Source organism: Spermophilus citellus (assembly GCF_964194105.1).
Source record: "Spermophilus citellus genome assembly, chromosome: 17".
Classification (NCBI taxonomy): Eukaryota; Metazoa; Chordata; class Mammalia; order Rodentia; family Sciuridae; genus Spermophilus; species Spermophilus citellus.
The window spans coordinates 33231329-33256850 of NC_138199.1; the positions used below are offsets into that span (position 1 = coordinate 33231329).

General features: G+C 42.0%; 1 protein-coding gene across 6 annotated transcripts in view; it reads left to right on the plus strand.

Annotated features, from left to right (window-relative positions):
* Nucleotides 1-21270: 21270 nt before the first annotated feature.
* NF1 (neurofibromin 1) overlaps nucleotides 21271-25522 on the plus strand; it is a 249204-nt gene continuing 244952 nt past the window's right edge. For 2 of the 6 annotated variants that reach the window (XM_081269998.1, XM_081269996.1), the window contains exon 1: nucleotides 21273-21805. Coding sequence is in view for 5 of the 6 variants with exons in the window: in XM_081269996.1 (XP_081126122.1) it covers nucleotides 21746-21805 (60 nt within the window). In the remaining variant the exon portion in view is untranslated. Of the gene's footprint in view, nucleotides 21806-25522 lie in introns of all 6 variants that reach the window. The other 4 variants (XM_081269999.1, XM_081269997.1, XM_081270001.1 and 1 more) reach the window with 3 other exon arrangements.

Here is a 25522-nt window from a genome sequence, read left to right on the forward strand (position 1 = left end):
GTTCCAGGTGTTGTAGAGGTACCAAGATGCCACATACTACACATGAACATGAACATTTGAGATGGGCAATGAGGCAGGCCTGGGTTCAAATCTTGGCTCCGTCATCTAGCTGGGTAAATGTTCACGTGTTCCTTATCTTCTCTGGGTATCATTTCCTTATGTTTAAAATGGAAATGCTACTTACAAGATTGTTATGAGGATCAAATGAGATAATGGCTTTAAATGACAAACATTGATAAGGGTCATGACGGTTTTCTTTTTTTTTTTTAACTTCAAGGAATCTGTTGTCCTGTAGTCTGGCTTATAGTCACTAGTTACTCACAAAGTTCTATTGTAGAGATACAGATAATGTAACAAAAGGCTGTCATCTACATGGGAACTAGAAATGGCAATTCCCAGATATTTATCAGGGTCCTATTATGTGACAGGATCTCCACTAAGCATGATTTTAATGGTATCTAATGGAGGGAGGGGAACGCTGTATCTGGAAGAAATACATATCTTTTAAAAGAACAAGATTTATTTTGCAGCCTAAAAGAAGTAAATTATCTCAAACTATCCCCTTTCTTTCTTCAACAAATGGGCTTCTGAATGCTAGCCATTTTACTTTCTTGGGAACATACAGCCAGGAAGCAGATATCCTGTAAGTGGGGTTATTGTGAATCATTTTCCAGATTCTGGGCTTTCATGAAAATATTAAGTTGCTAAACTTGCAGAGAAAAATCAGCTCCAACACTGCTATTTGACCCCACTAAGAAGCAGGCAGCCTGTAAGACCCTCCTTATGCAGAGGCATGCACATACTTGAAGTCCTTTTTAGCAGATACTGTATGCCAGGCACTAGGCCAGGCATGAGGGATCCGTGGGTGAGTCATAGTAGATGTCTGGGATGGGAATGTAGCTGTCTTATTGAATACTCTATGTGAGAAAGAGGCTATTCATCAAAGCATTGCATACATAGTGATGCGGTGACAGATGATGCTAAGTACCCTGGGGGAGATGTTAGGAGATCTATGAGATTATGGAATAGATGACATTGACCTAATCTAGGGGGTTTAAAGTTTTCACGAGAAAACACGTTTGAGCTGTGATCTTAAGGATGAGAGGTAACTCACTGTATGAAGAGAGAAGAAAGATGCAGGTCAGGCATAGAGGAGAGCACAGATTAAGGATCTCTGGTGGGAAAGAGCAAGACCCGAGTACTTACCTTCTAAGGTCTTGTCAGAAACATATGAAATACTACCTATAGCATTCAGTAAATATAAACTGATGGAACAGATAATAATGTTAATAAAAACTAACATCTGGTAAGCCTTCATTGTGCTCTAAGAGTTTTTAAAACATGTTAATTAGCACTAGATGCAATAGAAAAGAACCCCCAACTTTCTGTGGCTTAATGCAACACAGGTTCTTTTCTCCCTCTTCCCACAAAGAATGAGGGTCGAGCAGCTCTCCTGGGCAGTCTTCGCCAGGCTGTGATTCAGGGATCCAGGCTTTTTCTCTTTCCCTCTCCTCCTCCTCCTTATCATTTTGCAGTACTGGGAATTGAACCCAGGAGCGCTTTACCACAGAGCTATATCCCCAGCCGTTTTTATTTTTTATTTTGAGATAGGGTCTTGCTGAACTGTTGAGGCTGGCCTTAAATTTGCAATGCCACAGAGTTACTGGGATTACAGGCATGCACCATCATATGTGGTTGATCTAGGATCTAGTTTCCTCTCTAGTTCATTTAATTCTCCTTGAAGTTCAGACTTCTAGATTTTTCCTGTATGACTGTCCAAGGAGTAGAGAAGATTCTGTGGGACATTTTGGGGCTAGACTTGTTAAATGGCATAATTATACATGTCCTTCTTCAATTAGCCAGAACCCTGACATCTGGCCCCTACCTAACTGCCACAGAGATCAAGAAAGGTAATCATCCTGGGTGCAGTGTGTCTCTAGAACCTGCTCTCTTACCCACTGTCAATATTTGCTAATAAATCTTTATCAAGAACCAGACTTAAGTGTTCATTTGGCAAGGCACTATTCTGGATGAAGCACTAGCAAAATTAGACAGAAATGGAAGAAATTAGACAGAAATTTGGAAGCTTATACCCAAAGAAACTATTCTGTCCAAGAAACCCTCAAACAGAATAATCTGTTGAAGAAGACCATAAACCTGGCAATGATCATCAATTACCTGGGAGTAAAGGAGCACAGTCAGAGATGTCAATTCTCTGAGGGCTCTTGTGTGGTTTGAATAGGCAGTCTAAGATAACCATTGTGCTAACATATTTTCAGTTCTGCCATTCCATTTATTTGGAAGTTATGAATAAAAGTGTCAGGGGGTGTGGGAGGAGATATTTATATTGTTCAAAGTGGGTTCAAATAAAATTGACATACTACAGACCAGGAACAGGAAGTTATTTACCAAGGGCTGAATTTAAGCCTTGGGTTCAATCTAAAGCACTTAAACAAACAAACAAACAAAAAACGCTGTGCTTGCTAGTAGCCCCAAGACTCTGGATAGGACATGGAGATTATTTGGAGTGATGTGAGTGACAATAAATAACAAAAGCAGGTAAGGCTTTTGGAGGTTTCCTCTTATGCAGACTGCAATATGCATTTTACCTGATTTTTTTGGGGGTACTGGAGATTGAACTCAGGGGTGCCTGACCACTGAGCCACACCCCCAGCCCTATTTTGTATTTTATTTAGAAACAGGGTCTCACTGAGTTACTAAGCACCTCACCGTTGCTGAGGCTGGCTTTCAACTTGCAATCCTCTTGTCTCAATCTCCCGAGTCGCTAGGATTACAGGCATGGGCCACTGTGCTCAGCCCATTTTACCTGATTTTAATTATCACAGTCTTTTTCTGGATCATGTATCCCTATAGGTTCCAACTGCCAAAGGTCACATTGTAGGTATGTGGCCATCTGGAATTCGAATAGTCCTTCTAGCTCCAGAGTCCATGCTAGAATAGATGCATCTGAGAGGTTTCAAGATGTTTGTCTTTATGTAGTGAAACATAGAAGATAGTCAATTAATTCCCTTAACAGGCTGGATGTTAAATACTTTCTCCTTTACCTTTGCTCTGGGCTCCCACTTGGAGAATAAACCTTTGCATTCTTAAAGACCATCTGTTTGTTTCTCTTAGACAGCTTGGCCAAGAAGAGTACTAACTCCTAGAAAGTGCCTACCCATAGCCAAGGTGAGCCAAATAAAAAGCCGGTTCCATTTTCTCCAGAATGACAGTTCATTTAATTCCAGCAATAAATTGGCTTCCAAGGAGAAAGGACTGTTTAAAGGTCTGTGTCAATTACATGGTTATTATGAAATTCATGATATGACTAATCCGGTGGCTGAACCTATGATTATCTGACACGATCCAAGAATATTCAGTGTAATAGGCTCTCTGCCTCCCTTCAGAGAGAAGTCACTGCAGATGACTTCCCTCCTTTCCTGATCTCCTCTACCAAAGACAGAAAAATAGCTTCTGAATTAAACTCAGTCTCCTAAAAGCTATAAAGACTATTTTATATTGATGACTCTGGACTTGGGGATTCCACAGTCTGTTTCTTTATATAACTTGAAGTACCATAAAGATCTTCAACCCTGAAGACCTCCTTTGGTGATTTGTATATCTTTTCCTATAATTACTCTGTGATTAGACTGTAGGGCATCATAGCAAGCCTGTTGCTTCCCAAATCACTCTTTATTTATTTGGGGACACTTTGTGATTTCTTTTCCTCTTAAGAATACTTTGTAAATAGTAACAAAAACCCACTTGTAATAAGGACTTATCAACATTCTCATTTTGCAAATCCAGATATAAAAAAAAAAATATTGCCCAAACTCTGAAGTCAGTGACTTTGTTTTTGGTGGTTCCTATGCATTAGAGGCCGTGCTCTGTGTCCTGTGGTCCTGCTTCTCTAGCCAAAGTTAATTGGACCAAGGATTGGTGACTGATTCAAAAGCTGCCATCTGTAGGCTAGACAGTAACTAGTGAGATGTCCTCATGCAACAGCATGGCAGAAAAGGGGCACCCAGGGGCTGGGATTGTGGCTCAGTGACTGAGTGCTTGCCTCGTACATGTGAGGCTCTGGGTTCGATCCTCAGCACCACATAAAAAGAAAATAAAAATAAAAAATAGATGCCCTCATTAAAAAAAAAGAAGAAGAAAGAAAAAGAAAGGGGGCACCCATTCTGTGGGGATGACTGACTGCTGGACAGTAAAGAACAGGAAGCAGCAACAAGTCTATAGAGTCTTTAGCAAAAGGCACCTGCTGCTGAGGGTGCACAAGGTGAAGAGAGCTCTTTGTTGTATCTGAAATGCCTGTTGATTTTCTTGATTTCCTATTTTTGCTTTTCCATATAACCTCTAGTTAGCCCCCCCATTGACTAAGGAAACTAGAACTCAGTCTCTTCTTACCTGTGATAGGTTGCATAAGCCTTAATCCCCAGAATCTGTGGATGTTACATTATATGGTAAAATCACACTTGGAAAATGTGACTAAATTAAGGATCTTGTGTGATGGAGAGACTCTTCCATATTATCCTGGTGGGCTCCGCCCAATCAACGTGTCCTTAAAATAGGGAGGTAGAAGAATCAGAGTCTGTTGGAGGAGATATGGTCATGGAACAAGAGGCTGGAGTGGTGGGAGGCAGGGGCCAGGAGGCGAAAGGGAGGAAAGTGGACTCTCCATCAAAGCCTCGGGAAGGAACCAATCACAGAGACACTTTGCTAAATCCCGGTGTAACTGATTTTGGGCTTTTTACCTCTAGAACTACAAGATAGTCAATTTGTGCTGTTTTAGCCACTAAATTTAAATTAAAGCAGCCAGAGAGAATAATACACCACCTGACTAAGCCAAAGGTCCAGCATTTTTTTTTTTTTTTGGGTGGGTGCTGGGGTTTGAACACAGGGACTTGTGCATGTAAGGCAAGCACTCTATCTATATCCTCAGCCCAGAGGTCCCCCATTTTCTTGTGCTCTTTTATTTCTCCTTCTCCTTCTCCTTCTCCTTCTCCTTCTCCTTCTCCTTCTCCCTCTCTCTCTCTCTCTCTCTCTCTCTCTCTCTCTCTCTCTCTCGATTGAACCCAGGGGCATTTAACTACTGAGCCACATCCCCAGGCCTTTTTTATTTTTATTTAGAGACAGGGTCTTGCTAAATTGCTAAGTGTCTCGCTAAGTTGCTGAGGCTGGCTTTGAACTCACCATCCTCCTGCCTCAGTCTCCCAAGCCACTGGGATTACAGGCAGAAAATAAGAACCTTAAGCACTTGATAGTTCTGCCTGGTACCTTAGCAGTGTGGAAAGTTCTCTGATCTGCTTTGAAGAGGTCATTACATTTTGCTAGGAGGACCTAAGAGGGAAAAAAACGGCCTTAGAGTAACAAGAGAGTTGTCAATGGGCACATACTCAAGAGACTACAGCAGAAGATCAGTCTTTGGAAGGAGAAAGAATTTGACATTATGATTTAAAAACTACTGTCACCACCACCAAAACCAGGTAAGAATAACAGTGGAACTGCAGCCACACTTCACCCAGGCTTGTCCCCATCACACATTCATTTTTTATTAATTTCCAATCTGTCTGGATCTCAATGATGTTGTTAATTCCTTCTTTCATGGCATTCTCATCATTGGAATTGAGCACATACTGGGTAACATCCTATAAGTGAGTACATTAATGACTCTACACCACATACCAAGCCGAGTACTGACACGCATACACTGGCTTTTCAGCCCACCTTTCACACCCATTATAATTTTCAGAGGGCTGGGGATGTGGCTCAAGCGGTAGCGTGCTCGTCTGGCATGCGTGCGGCCCGAGTTCGATCCTCAGCACCACATACAAAAAAAAAAACAAAGATGTTGTGTCCACCGATAACTAAAAAATAAATATTAAAATTCTCTCTCTCTCTCCTCCTCTCTCACTCTCTCTTTAAAAAATAATAATAATAATAATTTTTAGAGAACACTGCCAGCTAGGCTCTCCTGTGATCCTCCAGAAAGATCAAGTGAGGATTCTTTTCTGTAAAACTTCAAGTTTAATGAGTCTATTCTGCTAGTTCCTCATAAAAGGCTTTCTGCTACCAAAGAAGATTGAGCCTTAGAAAGCAAACAATAAAACAACAAAAAACCCCAGCCGGGCACGGTGGCACACACCTAAAATCCCAGCAGCTCAGGAGGCTGAGGTAGGAGGATCACAAGTTCAAAGCCAGCCTCAGCAACTTGCAAGGCCCTCAGCAACTTAATGAGACCCTGTCTCTCAAAAATAAAATATAAAAAAGGGCTGGGGATGTGGCTTAGTGATTAAGTACCCCTGGGTTCAATCCTTGGTACTAAACCAAACCAAACTAAACAAACAAAACCCAAAATAACAACAACAAAACAGGTTTCCATTCATGTGGTATTTAGTTTGAAAAGACAAATTTTTCATAGTGATTTTCTTTTCTTTTTCCCCCACTTTGGTACTGGGGATTGAACCCAGGGGCCTTAACCATTAAGCCACATCCCCAGCTTTTTTTTTTTTTTTTTCACATTTTATTTAGAGACAGGGTCTCTTAGGGCCTAGCTAAGTTGCTGAGGCTGCCTCAGCCTCAAGGGATGCTGGGATTACAGGAGTACATCACCACGCCTGGCTTATATGTACTTTTCTTTATCCCTTAGTAGCCTGAATATGCTTAATAAAGAAAACTTTATTACTGTAATACTAAAGATTATTTGGATAATTACTGTATTGATCATTCTAATAATTACTGTGTCCTTCGTTGCAGACAACAGAATTCACTCTAGCTATTTTTAACAGAGAGGGATTACAGAGGTTATTAGGTAGTTCACAGGATTTCCAGCAGTTCCAAGGAAATAGGTTAGTATACCACACAACCAGAAACAATCCTAGGAGAAATGCCCAGTCAGAAACAGAAATGTTCTCATGGAAATCCCAATTCTGCTGCTTACTGGTCTGTTAGTACCTATGATGCTAGGAGCTGGGCACTGGAACTTCTAACAAAACTCTTCCACCATAGTGGTTACAAAAGGACATAGCCACCTATATGCAGTTGCCACTTCACCTGAATCACCTCCACCTTCCTAGAACATTCTCTGAGCAGAAGAACCTGGGTCACATGCAGAAACTCAGCTGCTAATGAGTCAAGGCACGGTGGGTTTTAGAAAGGGTCAGAGTGGATATCATGCAGACCTACCCTTGAAACTGGTCACAATACCCATATCTATTTCAGTAATTTATGTAATAGAATGGTGGCAATTAGGAGAAACATAATGAAATACTAGCTAGCAATTTTGAGCTCTTTCTTTGTGTCCAGTCTTCTGTGCATTGTCTCAACTCAATCCTCAAGGCAACTCTGTGGATAGGTACTATTCCTATCCTTGAATTATAAGTGAAGACACTGAATCAGAGGATTCCAACTCAGGGCTGTCTGAAATGAAAGTCTATGTTTCAGTTAGTGTATTGATGATGCTTTATTTATTCTTAGTTTTTAGTCTCTCTGGCAGGTCAGCTTGCCTTGCTAGTCTGATACTTGGGTAAGTGGAAAAAGAAATGAGATATCCTGAATGTGCAATGTGAAGGAGAGCACCCATCTGACCAGTCCTGGGTTACATTACCTTTGTGTCTGATCTAAGGTGACCAGGCTAATGAGAGGTCATGCACCAAATGGAAAACAACAACAACAACAAAAAAAAATTCACCTTGGAAGAGAATGGAAAAAGCATTAAAGTTCTATGTGCAGTGCAGCTGCTTCAGAAGACTTTATTGAAAGCGGACGTGATCATTTAGAACCTTAACTTTAGGCAAAACTTAAATGATTTTCTTCTATTTCTTCATTTCCAAAGACAGAGCCAGCCAGGCAAGACAGAACGAGCGGTGTTGCACAATGATGGCTGCATTTCCAGCCTCCAGGCCCAGGAGCAAGTGCAATGAACATTCCAACTTGTGAATCATTTCCTCACGGTATAAGCCCTGCAGCATCTTGTTGTGATTACAAGGGCCAGACTAACAGCAGCGTTCTTAAGGTGAAGTGTATACATTTAAGGTGTACAGAAAAGTCTTCAAAGTCATCAATTCAAACATTCCACAATGCATGGAGCCCACTGAATTATAGAATGGGCGAGCGACACTTTCAAAGAAGCTTCTGATTCAGTGTCCTCCCACCTCTTGTTTCTAAATTAAAAACCAAAAACCAATTCCACTGCAGTCATGCTTTAATTTCATTCTAAACTTGTGTCATCCTGTTGAATTGGGGCCCACAGTGAACAGGGCCTAGCAGATCCCTGGACCGTCTGGTATTTGGTATAAACACAATATCTGCTCTGGCCTGGCCTCCTCTGAACTAAGGTATTTTCTTTTTTTGCATAAGTCCTTTTTTAAAAAGGACTTTTTTATTTTGAGATATGATCTTGTTAAGTTGTCCAGGCTGGGAGTGTAGCTCAATGATAGAGTGCTTGCCTAGAATGTGCAAGGACTTGGGCGCAATCCCCAGCTTTGAAAATGCTTTTATAAATCATACCTAATTAGGCAGGAGGATCACAAGTTTGAGGCTAGCCCCAGCAACTTAGCAAGACCCTAAACAACTTAGAGAGACCCTGTCTCAAAATAAGAATAATAAGGGCTAGGGATGTTAATGTTCCCTGGGTTCAGTCCCCTGTACAATAAATAAATAAGTAGATAGATAAATAAATAAATAAATAAATAAATAAATAAATAAATAAATAAATAAAAATCATACTAATTTAAAAGCTAGTGACTTTTTTTGTTTTAAAAGCTAGTAATTTTGAAATAAGGACAGCAGGATATGAGGCTTGTTTCAGGAATTCTGTCCAAGGTATGGGCAACTAGTAACAGATAATATTATTGATCACTTATGCTATATATGTATGTATATATAGGTGTGTGTGTGTGTGTATACATATATACACACACTTCTATCTATCTATCTAGTGAATTTTGAAAAAACAGAATAAAGTCACCACTATGAGGCAGATTGAAAAAGTAATTCCATGGGCTAGGGTTGTGTTGCCTAGCATGCGTGATGCACTGGGTTTGATTCTCAGCACCACATACAAATCAATAAAATAAAGGCCCATCAACAACTCAAAAATATTGAAAAAAAAAGTAATTCCATTTTACTAATGACACTGAGGTGCAGAAAAGTGAAGTTGCTTGGCTTAGACCATCAGTTTACACCTGGTCAGGTTCCAAACTCAGCTTATATTGCTGTGTTGCCTCACAAAACAGGGAGCTGGGTGCCCTAGATTGAGGGCCTGTGTTTGGGAGTAGGAGATTTCAGTTACTTCCACTGATCTTCTTCAGGTTACCCAGCATCAAGTACTCATTCTCAAAGACTATCCATTCATCTGCTGTTTTGGCAGTGGTGGTCCAGGTCTGCTGTTTAACAGCATTTATTGTGAGGACTCATCTGCGTGGGGACACGGAGGCCACTTGCTATGAAGTTATTCGTGATCTGAAAACCCTCTGGGTCTCAGGCCATGTCCCTAAGTCATATTCTTTTTTGCTCCTGAACTGCAGGGCTAGGCTACCTACTTTTTTTTTTTTTCTTTCTTTCTTTCATTGTTTTTCAGTACTGTGGATTGAACCCAGAGGTACTTTACCATTGACCGACATCCCCAGCCCTTTTTTAATTTGAGACAGGGTCTCACTAACTTGCTGAGGCTGGCCTCAAACTTGCGATCCTCCCACCTCAGTCTCCTTTTTCACTGGAATTACACGTGTGCATCACCATGTCCAGCATGAGCTATCTACTTTCTGATCCATGTTTACATCCCTGGTCTCACCTGGTTCCTTTCTCGCAGACCTGTGACTGACTAAAACATAATTTATTCTCTTCTTCCACCCCATTATACTGCCTCTAGGGAAAACAAAAACAAAACAAAACCCAGAGATCTCCATTTGAAATTTCCAGTTTTGTTTGTTTGTTAACAACTATGAAGAGGTCATTAATATTGTCATTTTCTTTAGCCATCACTAAATAGAAAGTTTACCTGACTACTAAATACCATTTTTTTTGTACCAGGGACTGAACCCAGGGGTACTTAACTACAGAGCCACGTCCCCAGGCCCTTTTTATATTTTATTTTGAGATGGGGTCTTGCTAAGTTGCTCAAGGCCTTGCTAAATTGCTGAGGCTGGCTTTGAACTTGAGATCCTTCTGCCTCAGCCTCCTGGCCCGTACATCATTCAAAGTGCTTTACAATTCTTAACTCATTAACCACCTTATGAGATAGATACTTGTAACAACCTTATGAGATAGATACTATCTATCTATATGTGTTTTACAGATAAGAAAACTGAGGCACAGAGTGATTAAGTAATTTGGCAAAAGGTATATTTGCCAATAAGTAACAGACCTCCTATTCAAAACCAGGATCATCTAGCTCCGGTGACAAGCTCCTTACCCACTATACACTAATGGTTCGTGTCAGAAAGTGGTTAACAGAAGACAGCAGGCCCAGAGGGAAGGTCCAAGGATGGAAGACTTCTTTATGGTACTTCTCAACTTGCAAGTGCTTCTGACACTTCCTCCTGGTTTGTGCTGCTGGACTTTTGATTCTCTTTCACTGCAGTGTCTTTACACACCCCAGATAGCAGGGGCTCCTTGGGAGGCGATGGTCATTCTTAGAAAGGTGGATACTGATGAGTACTCTGCCAGACTCTTCCCAGATCTTTTTTTTTTTTTTTTAACATTTTATTATTTTTTTTTTTGAGAGAGGGAGAGAGAGAGAGAGAGAGAGAGAGAGAGAGAGAGAGAGAGAGAGAGAGAGAAGTTTTTTAATATTTATTTTTTAGTATCGGCAGACACAACATCTTTGTTTGTATGTGGTGCTGACGATCGAACCCGGGCCGCACGCATGCCAGGTGAGCGCGCTACCGCTTGAGCCACATCTCCAGCCCCTTCCCAGATCTTTTTATCATTTTGTTTCCAATGGCCTGCATCTGTGACTTTTCATGGGCAATTCACCCTGGGGCTGCTGGAACAGCTTTTCCCTTAAGAGTAGAGTTCTAGCAGCACCTGGTAGCTTTCATCCTCCTCATGTGGCCCTTAGCTGATGACCAAGGGTAAGATGCTCCCTTGTCTTAGGTTGAAACAGACTCAGATGTGATTTTCCCTGGAGTCCCCTGCAGAATCAGACTGAGTCTGGATAGGCTATTCCCTTTCTTTCTTTCCCATTTTCTGTACTGACTTCTTTTGGGAGCCCTTTCTTAATAAATCACTAGTACACATGTCCTCATCTCAAGCTTTGGTTCTGGGGAACCCAATATTAAAAAAAGATTAAAATAAGTATGCCTTCAAGCTTAAAAGGAATAGTTAGTGCTGGTTTCAATGTAATGTATCAAAGCCCAGCCTGTTCCTTCTTAGCATCCTAAAGAATTTAATGCTCAATTTAGCATTTTATTTACATTTACATTCCTCTTTTTTTAAGAGCTAATCAGTCCCAATCTTTATGTTGCTCTTTCTTTTCTTCGAGAGGTTTCTGTCATATTTCCTCTTTCTAGGGACTAATTGGTAAGGAATGCCTTAAACAGAGTTTAAGGAGTTGTGTGGCTCCAAACCCCACATCCATTTTCAGGAAGCAATATCACAAATTATTCTTTGCCCCTCAACACACAGAAACACACAAATGTGCACCCACACATGCACACTCATGCGCACACACAAGTCATGTGCATGCATCTCCATGCAAAATCACATGCTCACATGAGTGTACACATGTGCATACACAAATCATTTGCACGTGCGTGCGTACACACACATGCATTAGGATACAGTTTTTTGCCTGCCTGCCTAAGCAGTTCTCTGTAGAATTTCCTATGGTTCTTTTTACTTGTGTGGCTTCCTGTTAGAGTATGATGGACTCTGATGCCTGTCAACAGAGTGGCAAGTGTGGAATTGAACCAACTTACATATTTTTTAATGTAATAAGAAAGACAGAAGGCACTGAGAGAAGGAGGCAAGTTGTACAATCTCTTTGGGCAGCTTTAAAACACAACCAGCTTGTTCAATCATTCTGAAAGTTTTTCAAAAATCTAAGGGCGCACACAAATTTATTTTTAAACAAGGTTTATTATAGCTGTCATATTAATGTTAAGTCAGACTTATACTATGGTAGTTTCTGAACAAAGCTATCTTTATATTGTATTGTGTATACATTTTAAAATGCATTGAAGGGATGTGGCTCAGGGTAGTATACTTGCCCAGTATGGGAGAGGCCTTGGATTCCATCTTTAGCACTGCAAAAAAGAAAAAATAAAATGCACTGAAGCTCCTTTAGTGTGTATTTATGTAATGGAGCAAAATTTTACATTTTAAAAGATACAGAAGTTTAGAGTTGTTGAATCTATTTTTATGACACGTTATTGATCACATCAAAAATTTATTCCCTTTATAGTCTTGAGTCAAGAACATTACTTCTAATGACTATAGTATTTATATGAGAAAATATTATCTCATCCTGTGACATTGGATACAATAGTTAGATGTATCCACAGGCCATGTGGTAAGGGAGCTTGGGTTCAAATTTTGTTCCAATTTACTACTGTGAATGGTTCCCTCGGAAATCTCAGTCTACTGACCTATAAAACAGAAATGATAATAACCGACACACAGAGATGTTGTCACATGGCCTCTAACTACTCATGAAGTGCTTAGTGGCACAAAGTGGGAAGACGATGATGATGTTGATGTGTGAGAATTCCTCACTTCCTCTTTTCATCTCTTCCCCTTAGCAGGACTCACACCTGCCTTCCTGTCAATTTGAACATTTCCTTCAGTACTCATTATTTTTAGTATTTTGATAATAATCGTTCTTCATATAGTACAAGGATGAGTACCTTGTATCATGTTAATGAGACAAAGTTTCCTGTTTGTGAAACAGGCCAGTAAAATGAGATGGAAATCCACCTTATTGAATCCCAACTATGTTCCTAGTACTGTGCTGAAGAATCACAGATCCTAAATTTTCTAAGTCACCACTACTTTAAAATAGTCTCAATTTTTAGCTCTAAAATATAGCTTCTAATTCCCATGAGAACTTTGGGAAGTCTTGTAGAAGATACTTAAAAGAGGGGGACGCTCAAGGACAGACAGACCTCAGGAGAATTCTCTACCCACACTTTCCATTGTGACTCTAGGGAATTAAATTCTCCAAGACATTTCACTTTTTCTCTACTAAATTTTAATTTACTTTCCAATTGTGCCAGCATGTCTAGTTAAGTAAATTGTTCCATCTCTATAACCTGGCAGGGGGTAGGGGGACATTATGGCAGAGGGGCAGGTGACCCACCTTGTTTCCTGCTCCTCAGTGAGGCTGGTATGACTTTTTCCCCTTCTTTAAAAATTATAAGACTGTGGGAAACCTGTTCATGTTGCTGGAAACTTCTGGAATGAATCTGTTCTGTTCTATCCCCTTGTCTCTCTATACAATTTCTCCTTCAGACTGGGGAACTCAGGAAAACTGTCTACCATGCTTGGACAACCTCTGAAGACCCATCAGAGGTAGAAGAAGTTGGGAAGGGGCTTGGGCTCACCAGGGAACAGTGGGTGGGAGTCACTCTGGTCAGTCTGCTTTTTTTGGTCTTCCCTTTAATGTGAGCTGCAACAGATATAGGACAACACTTCCCACTCTTGGAGAAATGAGAGCAGCACCAGAAAATACAGACATAACAAAGAACTGGCTGCCTCCCTTCCTTTCTCTGACCATAGCCTCCTTCTGCAACTAAGTTGTTAGTAAGAAAACCAACCAGGAGCTCTTTTTGGAGAAAAGGAGAGCAGCCATGATAAAAGATAACTCCTAATGCTGGGCAGGGGTGCTTTGGTTTTTTTAATTTTTTACTGATTGGAATATGCAGCACCATATGGTGAGAGCCCATGGTGGAGCAGAGCACCTGTCCTCATCAGCCCAGGAAGTACAGTGAGGAACACACCTGAGTCCCATAATCCCCCTCTGGGGCCTGCCCCCATGACCTAAGGACCACTTCCTAAAGGTTCCACCTTCTCTTAATTGCACCGTCCTGGGACCAAGCATTTAACCCTTTATCACATGAGCCTTGGGAGACATTTAAGATTCAACTGTAGGGCTGGGTTATTGCTAGTGGGACAGCATTTGCCTGGCATGTGTGAGGCCCTGGGTGCACCACCAAAAAAAAAAAAAAAAAAAAAAAAAAAAAAAAAATCTTGATCCAAAGCCAGGCATTCAGTGCACATGTGCTTATAGTCTTAGCTACTTAGGGAGGCTAAAGCAGGAGGATCACTTATCACTTGAGACTAGGAGTTCCAGGCCAGCCTGGTCAACATAGTGAGACCCCATGTCTTTAAAAAAGAAAAGAAAAGAAAAGAAAAATCCAACTGTAACAGGTTCCCTGTGGCTCTTAACTTCAATAGGTATTCATAAAGGAGGGGAGGAAAAAATGATAGAATGGTCTGTAAAGAAAGTTTGGTAGATTATATTGCTAAAGACTGAAGCATTCCCCCATTAATTACTACACAGAGAGGAAGGAACCTCTTTTTTTTCCCAGCTGTGTGTAACTCACCATTTTAATAACTAAACCAGAGCATCACGTAGGATGAGTCCTTGTGGTAGTTTTCCTTACCAAGGCAGTTGATAACAATCAGCCTGTAACTAATTGTTTCTAGCTGCTCCTCTTTGATTCATCAATCAAAACAAATTTACTACAGATCTCGTAAGGTTTGGTATTGCTAGAGCTAGAAGCCTGAGATGAAGATAAGATGACTATGCATGCTTAAAGGTCAGAGGAGTAAGAATTGGAGTGGTCAGGCAAGTTCAGTATGAAGAAAAATTCAGACAGAAGAAAAAGTTCAGACAGAAGAAAAATTATTTCAGGCCCAGATAAAAGGACTGAAGGCAGAGTTTGGCTCTCATTTCTTTTTGTGGCTCCCTCTCCTGGTACAATGTTTTGTTCTAATAGTAAAGATGATGCTACTACTACTTCTGCTAATTTGTTAATTGTAAAAGTACTTATGATAAATAGCTCAAATAAGCCTAGGCCTCACTTGGGCACTCTGAGGGAGTATTGCATTAGGAGAAAGAGCCTAGGCACAGTGACTACGATGGGGTAGCTCAGGGGTAAATTGCATGCTTATGTTATGCTTGAATTTGGGACCCCCAAAAGACCACCAGAGACCAAGATCTATGTAAGCAACAAAGAGATGTTTATTGCAAGCTAACTTGGTCCTCTGCACGCACAGAGCAACTGGTGACGCTGAGAGGCCACAAGCCCAGGGTTTGCAGCAGTTTCATACACTCTTGGGGGAAGGCAGGGACTTCACATACATCATAGCATCTCTTAGCAAATCATCACACACAGCAGGAAAATCATAAAACAACTCTAAAACATGATTAGCACATTCACTGGCGGGAACAAGTTGGGTAAGGGTGATTGGTTAGTACCAGAGGGGGATTCATTTGAACTGATTGGTTTAAGCCACGAGGGGAGTATGTGCTGAACTACATGGTTTCCCAACATGTTATCAACCACCATAAACTACTGGGAGGGTCATCTGGCATCCCAGGTATTTTCCCTGTCTCATGCTGATTGGAGTTTGCTAGGGGGTTGCTATGGGTCCTCACCTAGCCTGACTGAATCAGGGACACCTGGCACAGCAGATCTCTCCTGTTATTGTAGATAAATAACTCAGCAGGGTGGGTATGAGCTTGGAAGGCTCTGTTGGTCTTTCCAAGGACAAGGGTCACACCCCCTTCCTTGGACAGGCTTTGCTCTGAGGTAGAGGCTGGTTTTTCACTTACATGCTTTAGGATTTGGGTTCAATACTCAGCACCAAAAAACTTAGCAACCAGAAATGAAGGTAATTCTTGTGTATATTTTTCAAATTACAATCCACAGTAACACTTCTGATAGTCACCTCTCCTTCTGTTTTTCTAGGTCTCCCTTTAACAGCTGTTTAAGAGTCTCTCTCTTTGCATTTCGTAGGATTCACTGATTTCCCACTTAGGGTTGCATCTAGCTGTGTGGAACTGAAACCTGCATGCATGTGCTTAACAAAATGGAGGTTTACTTTTTTTTTTTTTTTTTTTTTTTTTAATTTGACTAGAATTCCAGAGATAGCCAGATCAGGGCCCACATGTTGGAGGAAGTATTTGGGACTCAGGCTTCCTTTAGCTTCCATCTTTGGCAAAATGGCTGCTATACCACCAGGCTTTGAATCTGGTTCTCAGCAGGAAGGAGAATGAAAAGCAAATGATAAAAACTGCATGCCCTTTCTGGGAAGCTGGGGGCTTGGTAACATGAGTAGATTTTGATCAGCATCCTGAGCGGGATCCCATGCCCCTCTGAACTTGCTCTCTAATCTCTGCCACTACCCCCGGGAGGATTGCCAGTTTTAACAATTTAGGCTCTAGCCTAGGATGGAGGGACACAGTTTCAGAGGGTTCCACTTGGCCTTTCCTATAGCTCTTACTCCACAGGCCAAGGATGTAATGTTGTCATTCTGCCAACTACCAATATGTCCATTCTAATTATATATTCAAGAAGGATCAGAGGACTCATTATTATATACATTTTCTGGGAATCCAGTCTTCTTCAGACGTTGAGTTCTAGAAATTGACTCAGTTCCAGAAATGGGGCAAGAGACTATGAAGCCTTATTTAGGCTAGCTTCTTCAGCCTCATCCCCATTCCATCCTTGGGTTTTAAAAACAACATACTGAAACTTCATTGGCTGTCCATCTAAGTTTCTTCTAGTGTTCAGGTCCTCAGTTGACACTCTAGTCTTGTCTTTCATAACAATGTCACTTAATCTTGCTTCTGCTGGTTAAGCACTGCTACCTGGTTTCTTTGTCCTCCAGAATCCTATCAGGCCCACTTCCATCATGGAGCCTAACTCTGTAACATCTTCTACTATCAGCCCTGGTCTATGGAGAACTGCCATTGAGCTTCTCAGTGATGCTTGTGTCCCTCTCAGTAGAGCCTGTGATAAGTGGCAGAACATGGTCAGCTAGCAGGATGTACATAATATATCTACTCTACCATTCTTCTTCTCTGAGTTTTTGTTCTCTTCTTCCATTCCTTGCCAGGCAGTTATTTTGTCTCTCTATTTTGCCTGGGGTGGGCCATTCCTTTCTCCAAGCTCCCTGGGGCCATCCTAGCAACCTGTTAGCATTATTTCCTGGGGTCCTTGCCAGGATGTAAATACTGTAGTACAGGTATGTGCTTATATCAATAAACTCTGCTTTGTTTAGCATTATGCTCTCCTCCCCCTCCTTCTCCAAAGCAATCTAGCTGCCCAATCCTAAACTCACCTAGCTGTAGGTTTATATAGAGAGTGGATAGGTCTTTACGTTCCTTCAAGATAGAGTGCCTTTCCTCCATTAGTGGGGAGTTACATTGTGACCTGACCTTAGTTGCTGATCTGATAAGACAGTGGAAAGGTAGGTAGATCCTGGGAGGGTGTGTGTTGTCTTTCAAGGTAGGTATACTTAATGATCTTTAAGGAAGATGGAGGATTAGTCTCCAACAGGAATAGTGGGACTCTTCTAAAAATCCAGAGTTTTCAAGGTGATGTGGGGTCTTAATGTTTTTAAGCTTTGACCCAGATGCCCCATCAAGGTGTTAGGGTCTTAGTTTTTCCCACCTATGACCCTGTCCTTGACATAGAAGACTTGCCAGAGCTGAGAATCTTTTGGGATTCTACTGCTCTTATAATCAAGTCCTGGGCCTGATCCTTAGCTTTCTCTACTTACCCCCACCCCACCCATTCTCCACATTTTGCCACTAAGGAGGCTTTCTGGTTATCCTTAATCCCCCCCCCCCCGTACCACCCCCCCCAATTTTTTTTTTTTTGGTACTGGGATTGAACCCAGAGATGCTTTGTCACTGAGTTATCTCTCTAATCTTTTAAATTTTATTTTGAGACAGATTCTTACTAAGTTATTAGGGCCTTGTTAATTGCTAAGACTGGCCTTGAATTTGTGATTCTCTTGCCTCAGCTTCCAGAGTTGCTGGGGTTACAGGCATGTGCCACCATGTCAGGCTATCCTCAGCCTTTGACTAGTGATTAATCACTTAATCTTTCATTGTCTTTCTCCAAGGCATAGATTTACTTCATTGATAGCTATCCATTTCCACTGCCTTAAATTACCACTTTCTCCATGTTTTGTAAATGCCTGCTAGATTGCACCTATTTGTGCATTCTTCTACTGGTATCCCATTACCTCCTTTCACAATTATTTAAAGTTTTAACAATGTGCTGCTATAGCGTGTGAGGGCCTATGTTTTCAACTAAGCCCTCACTGCTACTTGGCCAGGGGGTGATTCAGCTTCAATGGATCAGTCTTTACTTATGGAAATGAATGCCTTAGGGGTCAACATTAGACAGGAGTGAAAGGAGTAGGATAGAGGAGACACAGAAGTTGAACTCGGGGCTGGGGATGTGGCTCAAGCGGTAGCGCGCTTGCCTGGCATGCGTGGGGCCTGGGTTCGATCCTCAGCACCACATACAAACAAAGATGTTGTGTCCGCTGAAAAAATGAAAAATAAATATTGAAAAAAAGAAGTTGAACTAAATGCAGTAACAGCAAAAGCCTCAGCTGATCCTTTCCTTGGGAGCAGATCACTTAAGGGAGCATGGAGCCAGGAGAGCCCATCAGAATGGTCACATCCTGAGCTCGCATCTTTAGTCTGCACAGTTTCTAGAGAGGGATTCAGTTGAGAGCTGCTGCCACTAGCACTCCCAGCAGCTGGGGAAAGGAGTGCTTTACTCCTGAAGAGGCCTGTGCTCTTTGTTTTGCAAGAGTGCTATGCCAGTGGAGATGGGGGATGTGGAAGCTGGGGAAGGCCACTGGAATAAGGACTCTTGAAAAAAAAAATTGTCAGATTTTTGCCTGACCAAAAAAGAGAATGGATGGGGAAGATGCATTTAAAACTATTTAAATATTAAATGCATTTAAAACTATACCAAATACAATTCCCTAATACTTGTGTTGGACAGCACAGAATAGGAGAAGTTAGAGTATAAACCTAATTCTATTCTGCTCAGAATTCATTTCTTCCCACTAGACTCCATCTAGTCAAATTGGTTTCCATGGGCTAAATTCAGACAACAGGCGTATTTTGTTTAGCTGCACAATACTTTTAAAAAAATGTGAATTGGCTGCCACTATGTAAAATTTGGAAGAGTTCTGATCTGCAGCTTCTCTTGAGTAACCAGAAGATCTAGCAACACTGGGTCAACATTTTTGCAGGGAAATGATCGAATAGAATTGACTGACAGTGACTTGACAGCTTCCCTTTTAAATGGGGTGTAGAGTTTTCTCCTTAGCTCACCATAATCTATGCATTACCTTCTTTGGCATTTTGGTTTAGAATTCCTGCCATATTATGCACTGCAGAACAAAGTGCATGGTGTTGGAACTAGGGATATAGCTCAGCTGGTAGAGTGCTTGCTTTGCATGCACAAGGCCCTGGGTTCAATCTCTAGCATGGTGTATAGTAGGAGTTTGGATACGATACTTGTCCAACAGAATTGAATGATTTCATTGAAAAAGAAGTTGAGAAGATGACTGTAGTTCCAATTGTAATAAGAGTCATGATATTCAGGGAGGAAACAGGACAGCAAATACATATTGGGATGAAATTAATAACTTGCAGAGGGAGCAGGGGGCCAACATCTGAGGTTTGGGTGTTTTACTCCAGAGTTAGAAAGGAATGGGGAATCATGGAAGAAACCAGACAAGGAGAGGAAGGATGCACAGAGGAGCTTTAGCAATGGAATATCAATGGAGGCAAGGGAATGGAGGGTTGTGTCAATTGCCTTCAATGTATCAAAGAAGATGAGGGGAATAGACAGGCAAAAAGCCAAGGCAAGAAGGAAGTATTTAGGGACCTTCACCGGTAGTAGGAGAAAAAGAAATGAAGGTTTGGTCTGGAAGTTTAGCAGTGAGGTACAGGCATTGGAATACTATCTGGGAGTATGAGTGAGAGCTTTCTCAGGGGTCCTAGTTGGGAAAAAACAGAGAGGGACATTATTCATCCCTTTCTTTTCAGTGTTGTCATCATTGCTGACATGATCCAAGATCCATGTTGTAGCTTTCAAGAAGGGATCAAAGAAATATCCAAACTTTGTCCTTTTGTTCTAATGGAATGACACATTAACATTTATTTTGGACAATCATCAACCTACACAGACTAGAAATTTCTCTATGGATATACCTCTCTGTACACAGGCTATTGGCTTTGTGGATTTTGTATGTAAAATAAAAATTATGGTTTTGCTTCCTTCACCTTATCACCCTGTTAGCGTCTTTTTGTTTAGCCTAACTAGTTGATTACTGTAATGTGTGCTCTTAATAGGTAAGCACATTTTAACAGTAGCCTAAGTAAAATGTACCGAGGAAGATAAATCTAAAAATAACTCATTCTAAAGTCCAATGTCATATATGGATAGACAATCCTGTGTTTTGGATGTAGTCCTCTTTCTGGAAAAGGCACAGCCAACTCCACATGAAGTCCTTTTAACTCTTGTGTTGAACCCCAGAGAAGGGCCTTCCTTGTTTCTGGAAAGCCAGTCTGTCTATTGTCTTTGGAGTCAAAGCTCCTGGGTTTGCATCTTGATCTGCCACCTATAAACTCTGTGACCTTGGGAAAAATCACAGAACCTTCCTGGTCCTACTCATCTGGGTGTGGAAAGGTTGAGATGAGATGTTGAATTAATGCCTGAGAGACCCTTAAAGGCTCTTTGAGGTCAGTCAAACTCGAACCTTATTTTCAATTGTGCAGAAGTTTTAGTAACTTGAGTGCCCATCAGTTTAGTAGAGGAAGTAAGGGTTGGAATTCTTTGCCCCTGGGTCTAGGCTCTAGGATTTAAGTGATCTTAAAAAAAAAAAAAAAATCACGAATCTCTCTTGGTCTTCCTTTCCCCTATTTCTCAGCAGTCCCTAGAAGCTACCATGAACCTAGAAACCTGAGGTTGTGTGAGAGCTGAAGGCAGAGAAGTTTTGAGTAAAACCTCCCCAAGAAATCGGCGTCAGAGATCTGCGCGCTGGGAGAAAAGCTAGCCCCAGGACGCCCTAACTTCCAACCCTGGGAGCGATCCAAACCCCGACGCTGGCGGGGGAGGGGCAGCCCGAGGGGGCGGTGGGGATGGGAGCGGGTACTCCGGGGTCAGCTTGGACTTCGGGCGCTCCAGCCCAGTGCTAGAGTAGGTAAGACCGGCGGCGTTGAGGGACGCGCGCCTCCAGGCCCAGTGGAGTTAGGTGACGTCACCTCCAGGAGGACTCGCTTTTTCATTAATGAAACCGGCCAGCGCGGGCGCATGCGCGGCAGGCCCCTTCCCTCTCGCTTCCCCCTCCCCTTTCCCAGCCGCGCTCTCAATCTCTAGCTCGCTCGCTCTCCGTCTCCGGGCCGTGGAAAGGATCCCACTTCCGGTGGGGTGTCATGGCGGCGTCTCGGACTGTGATGGCTGAGGGGAGACGGCGCTAGTGGGGAGACCAACCAAGAGGCCCCCTCCCCTCCCCGGGTCCCCCTCCCCCTGCCCCCCTCCCCCCTGCCTCCTTGCCAACGCCCCCTTCCCCTCTCCCCCTTCCGGCTCGGCGCAGAGCCCCCATCCCCACCCCCGTGGGAACGTTCGGAGCCTGCACTCCTCAGACCCTCTCCTCGCCTCTTCCCTCACCTCAGCCCCAGCTCCCCGCCCTCTTCCCGGCCCTGGGCGCCGGCCGACCCGTCCCTCCGCCGCCCCCCGGCCGCGGGGAGGACATGGCCGCGCACAGGCCGGTGGAATGGGTCCAGGCCGTGGTCAGCCGCTTCGACGAGCAGGTAACGGGCCCGTGGTGAGCGGGAGGTGGGAGCGGAGTGGGGGTGGGGCCGAAGTGGGTGAGGGGAGGAAGGAGCGGCCGCCTCCCCCGCGGCTGCTTCGGGCTCTGGAGGAAAGGAAAAGAAGGGAAGGGGGACTAGTAGGGATGGCCAAGGGGGGAGGTGCGGGGAAGGAGGGGACCTCAGGGAGCTGGGGCTCTTCTTCCCTCCTAAATCGGGGGGTGGGGCCTGTTCCCTGTCCAGCCCTCCAACTCCTCATCCCCTTTATCCCAGCCCTTCCGCTTGGTAAAGGGGGTGAGTGACCTGGGGGCGCTTTCTAGGGCGCTCCATCTGGATTTAATCATTTCCCCTCTTGCCTCTTTTTTTCTTCTTGAGCGAAGGTGGGTAATATTTAGGGGTCCCTCGTCCTCTTCCCACCGCGACCCTTCTAACTGGGGGTAACTTAAGGAACCCAAAGGCCTGTCTTGTCTACCCCCTGTAGGAGAACGATAACATCCCGCCCCTCCCCCAGGTTCTGTGGCTTCCTCTCTTGGAGGGGGAAGAGTAGAAGAAAGCAGGGAAAGCACAGGTTTCTTACTTTCTGCTCCATGGTTTCAGTCCGCCCCAGAGCTCCAAGTGCACACACACACTGTGCATCTTTTTAATATCCCATATGGGCGTCCCCCCATAACCCAATTATACGAGATTGCCTTTAACATTGCTGTTTGCATTGGAAACCGTAGTTCTGAAAGATTTCCCCCCATTTTCGTTCTTTGGCAAGCCCCCTTCCCCTTTTCTTGCCAGCGGTCTGAGATGTGAATATTGCTTTCTCGAATGAGGATCTTGGCGAGTAAGGGGAGAAGGGTGAAAGGAAAGTGGAAAACTGCCTGTGAGCCCCTGACAACATCGAGCAAAGACAGCTGGGATGTGGTCCTAGATCCTATAATTTTGCTAATGTTTTTGACTCTTGTCTTTTGGTTGACAAGAGAACTTTCACTGAAAATGTTTGGGATGTGGGAAGAAAGTTTTAAAACTTAGGGAGGCGACTTTTTATTCCCTGACTTTCAAACACTAAATTCTGGAGTTGATCAGAATGAATCCACTCCTAGCCTTTTGTCAGTGAGAATTCGTTTGACTTTGTGCTGCTATAGGTAGTTGGGGTTGGTTTTAAAAGGGATGCTTTTTGCAGCTAAGGTTCTATGGTGGGTTTCCTGAAATGAAGGAATTGTTTAGGATTGAGTCAAAACTATTTTGTTTTCTGGATATAATCATAAAACATTATAGGAGCTGAGTGGTGGGGGGAAGGGCTCCATAAACATTGATCCATAAACATTTCCTTTCAGAACTGTCTTTCTGACCCATCTAACAGATATCAGGGAGTAGGCAGAGGAATAAGCTACACAGATGAAGTAGAATTACCAAGCTAATAGAGACTTGAAAGAGTTGTTTCATTCATCCTGTTTCCAGATCAAAAGGCATCTAAACCAACTAACTGTACTATTAATCTGATGAAGTAAAATGTTAACTTTGTAAAATAGACTGCATTGTTGATACAGCATTAGATTTAAAACTTGATAAAAAAATACTTTCTGTCCATAATTTGAAAAAGGATTTAAAAGGTACACAGAAGAACCCCAAAGCTGCATCTTGTGGACAGTATAATCTTAAAAAAAAAATAATTAATTAATTTTACAGTAGAATGCTGAAGAGAATAATCTGAATGCAGGAATTTAAAGAATTCACATCACAGCTGTTCCCAATTTTTAAAAATTAAAAAAATTCCACTTTAAAAATAAATTCTTCACTTCTTAGCTGTTAATAGGCTTATTTACCATATAAGAAAGAGAGAGTTTTCTAAATTTTAAAAGAGAGATGATTTTTATTATGTGCCCAGTAATGCAACATTTTCTTTCTGCACCTAATATTAAAAGACCTTAGGCTTTTTGTGTTTGCTTTGTTATGTGCATTGTGGCGTCTCACCACCATCTGTTAAAAGTTAAGGAAATAAGTTTTTAAAACACCATTTTTCTGTATTATGTTGTAATTAGGAGAGAGATATATAAGACATTATTTCTTACATTTTTTTCTTTCAAAGTTAAAGCCCACTGACTTTGAGATGCAAAAATAGAGCTGTTTTCAATATTTAACATAAGGGACTTATGCATACTTATTAATTATAGAAGTAATAAATGTTTAATTCAAATTAAAGTTCATCTTAAGTTTGGAGATATGTGTAGGAGAAACCGAGGCACTGAGTGGTTGAGTGACTTAATAATGAGAACTTCCTTATGAAAAGGATTGAATGTTGGATAATCAGGAATACTTTTTTTCCTCACTATTCCATAGAATTTGTTTTACTAATCCATATGTATAGTTAGAAGAGTTTACATTTTTTATTGAGGGTTGGGAAAAGCCCTGTCTGTATATACTGAGAGATATTTGTATAAGAATCTTAATTATTTTGACTAAAACTTTTTGAATTTTTCATATATTGTTTGTACTTGTTTCACTGGCTCCAGGGGGAGTCAAAGATTTCCTTTTTTATTATAGCCAAGACATGTGTATGTTGAACCACTTTAATCTCCAGGGAGCATGAGCATAGCTAAAGGTGGCAGCTCTGTTTATGTGAATTGCTGTTTTGATTGTGCTTCTAATATTTGTTGTAAATGAAGCAGAAGTACATTACTAACCACTGCTGATTACAGACATGTTGAATTTTTTTTGGTACTAGTGTGCTTAACTACTGAGGCGCATCCCTGGGTGCCCCCCACCCCTTAATTTTTTTTTTAATGTTTTTTAATTTTGAGACAGGATCTCACTAAGTTGCTGAGCCTGGCTTTGAATTCACTACCCTCCTGCCTCAGCCTCCCAAGTCTCTGGGATTACAGGCATGTGCCACCATGCCCAGCACAGACAAGTTGAATTTTGATGAGTATTGTTCAGCAACTTGGTGCAGTACCAGTTAAAAGAAAGGGTAGTGTTCCATCTTGACTTTTTATGAAAATTATTTGTTCATCTTGACATTTGAGCTCAAATCCTTGTTTCCAAACGATAAAGAAAATTTCTTTTATTTTTTAAAAATATTTATTTTTTAGGTGTAGATGGACACAACACAATGCCTTTATTTTTATGTGGTGCTGAGGACCGAACCCAGGTCCCGCCTGTGCTAGGTGAGCGCTCTACCCCTGAGCCACAATTCCAACCCCAATAAAGAAAATTTCTGCAACCTGATGATATTGCATCTAGACCTAATATTTATTTATGGCCTAAGTTGAATAAGTGTTAATAGTTTTAAGAGGGATTGCCTCCTTGATTAGGGACATGGCAGTTGCAAAAGTGGACAGCCAGAAAGCTGAATTTATAAGTTACATCTTCTTCAGTCTCCTTAACCTGCCTTTATGGCGCCAAATAAGTTTCCAAATTGAAACTGGAGAATTTTAAGTGTGTAGCTTTAAGGTGTGGGTTCTTTAGTCCAGTTTCTTAATAAATTAGAACCTTCTTGTGTGCCTCACCTTGCTGTATGTGCCCCACCTGTCTCTCTGAAAGGGAGTAAGGGAAAAATATGGCTACTTGAAGTTTAAAAAAAAAAAATTGAGGCCAAGCTGGGTGATGTATGTCTGTAATCCCAGAGGTTTGGGAGGCTGATGAGACAGGAGAATCATGAGTTCAAAGCCAGCCTCAGCAAGTTTGAGGCACTAAGCAACTCATTGAGACCCTGTCTCTAAATAAAATACAAAATAG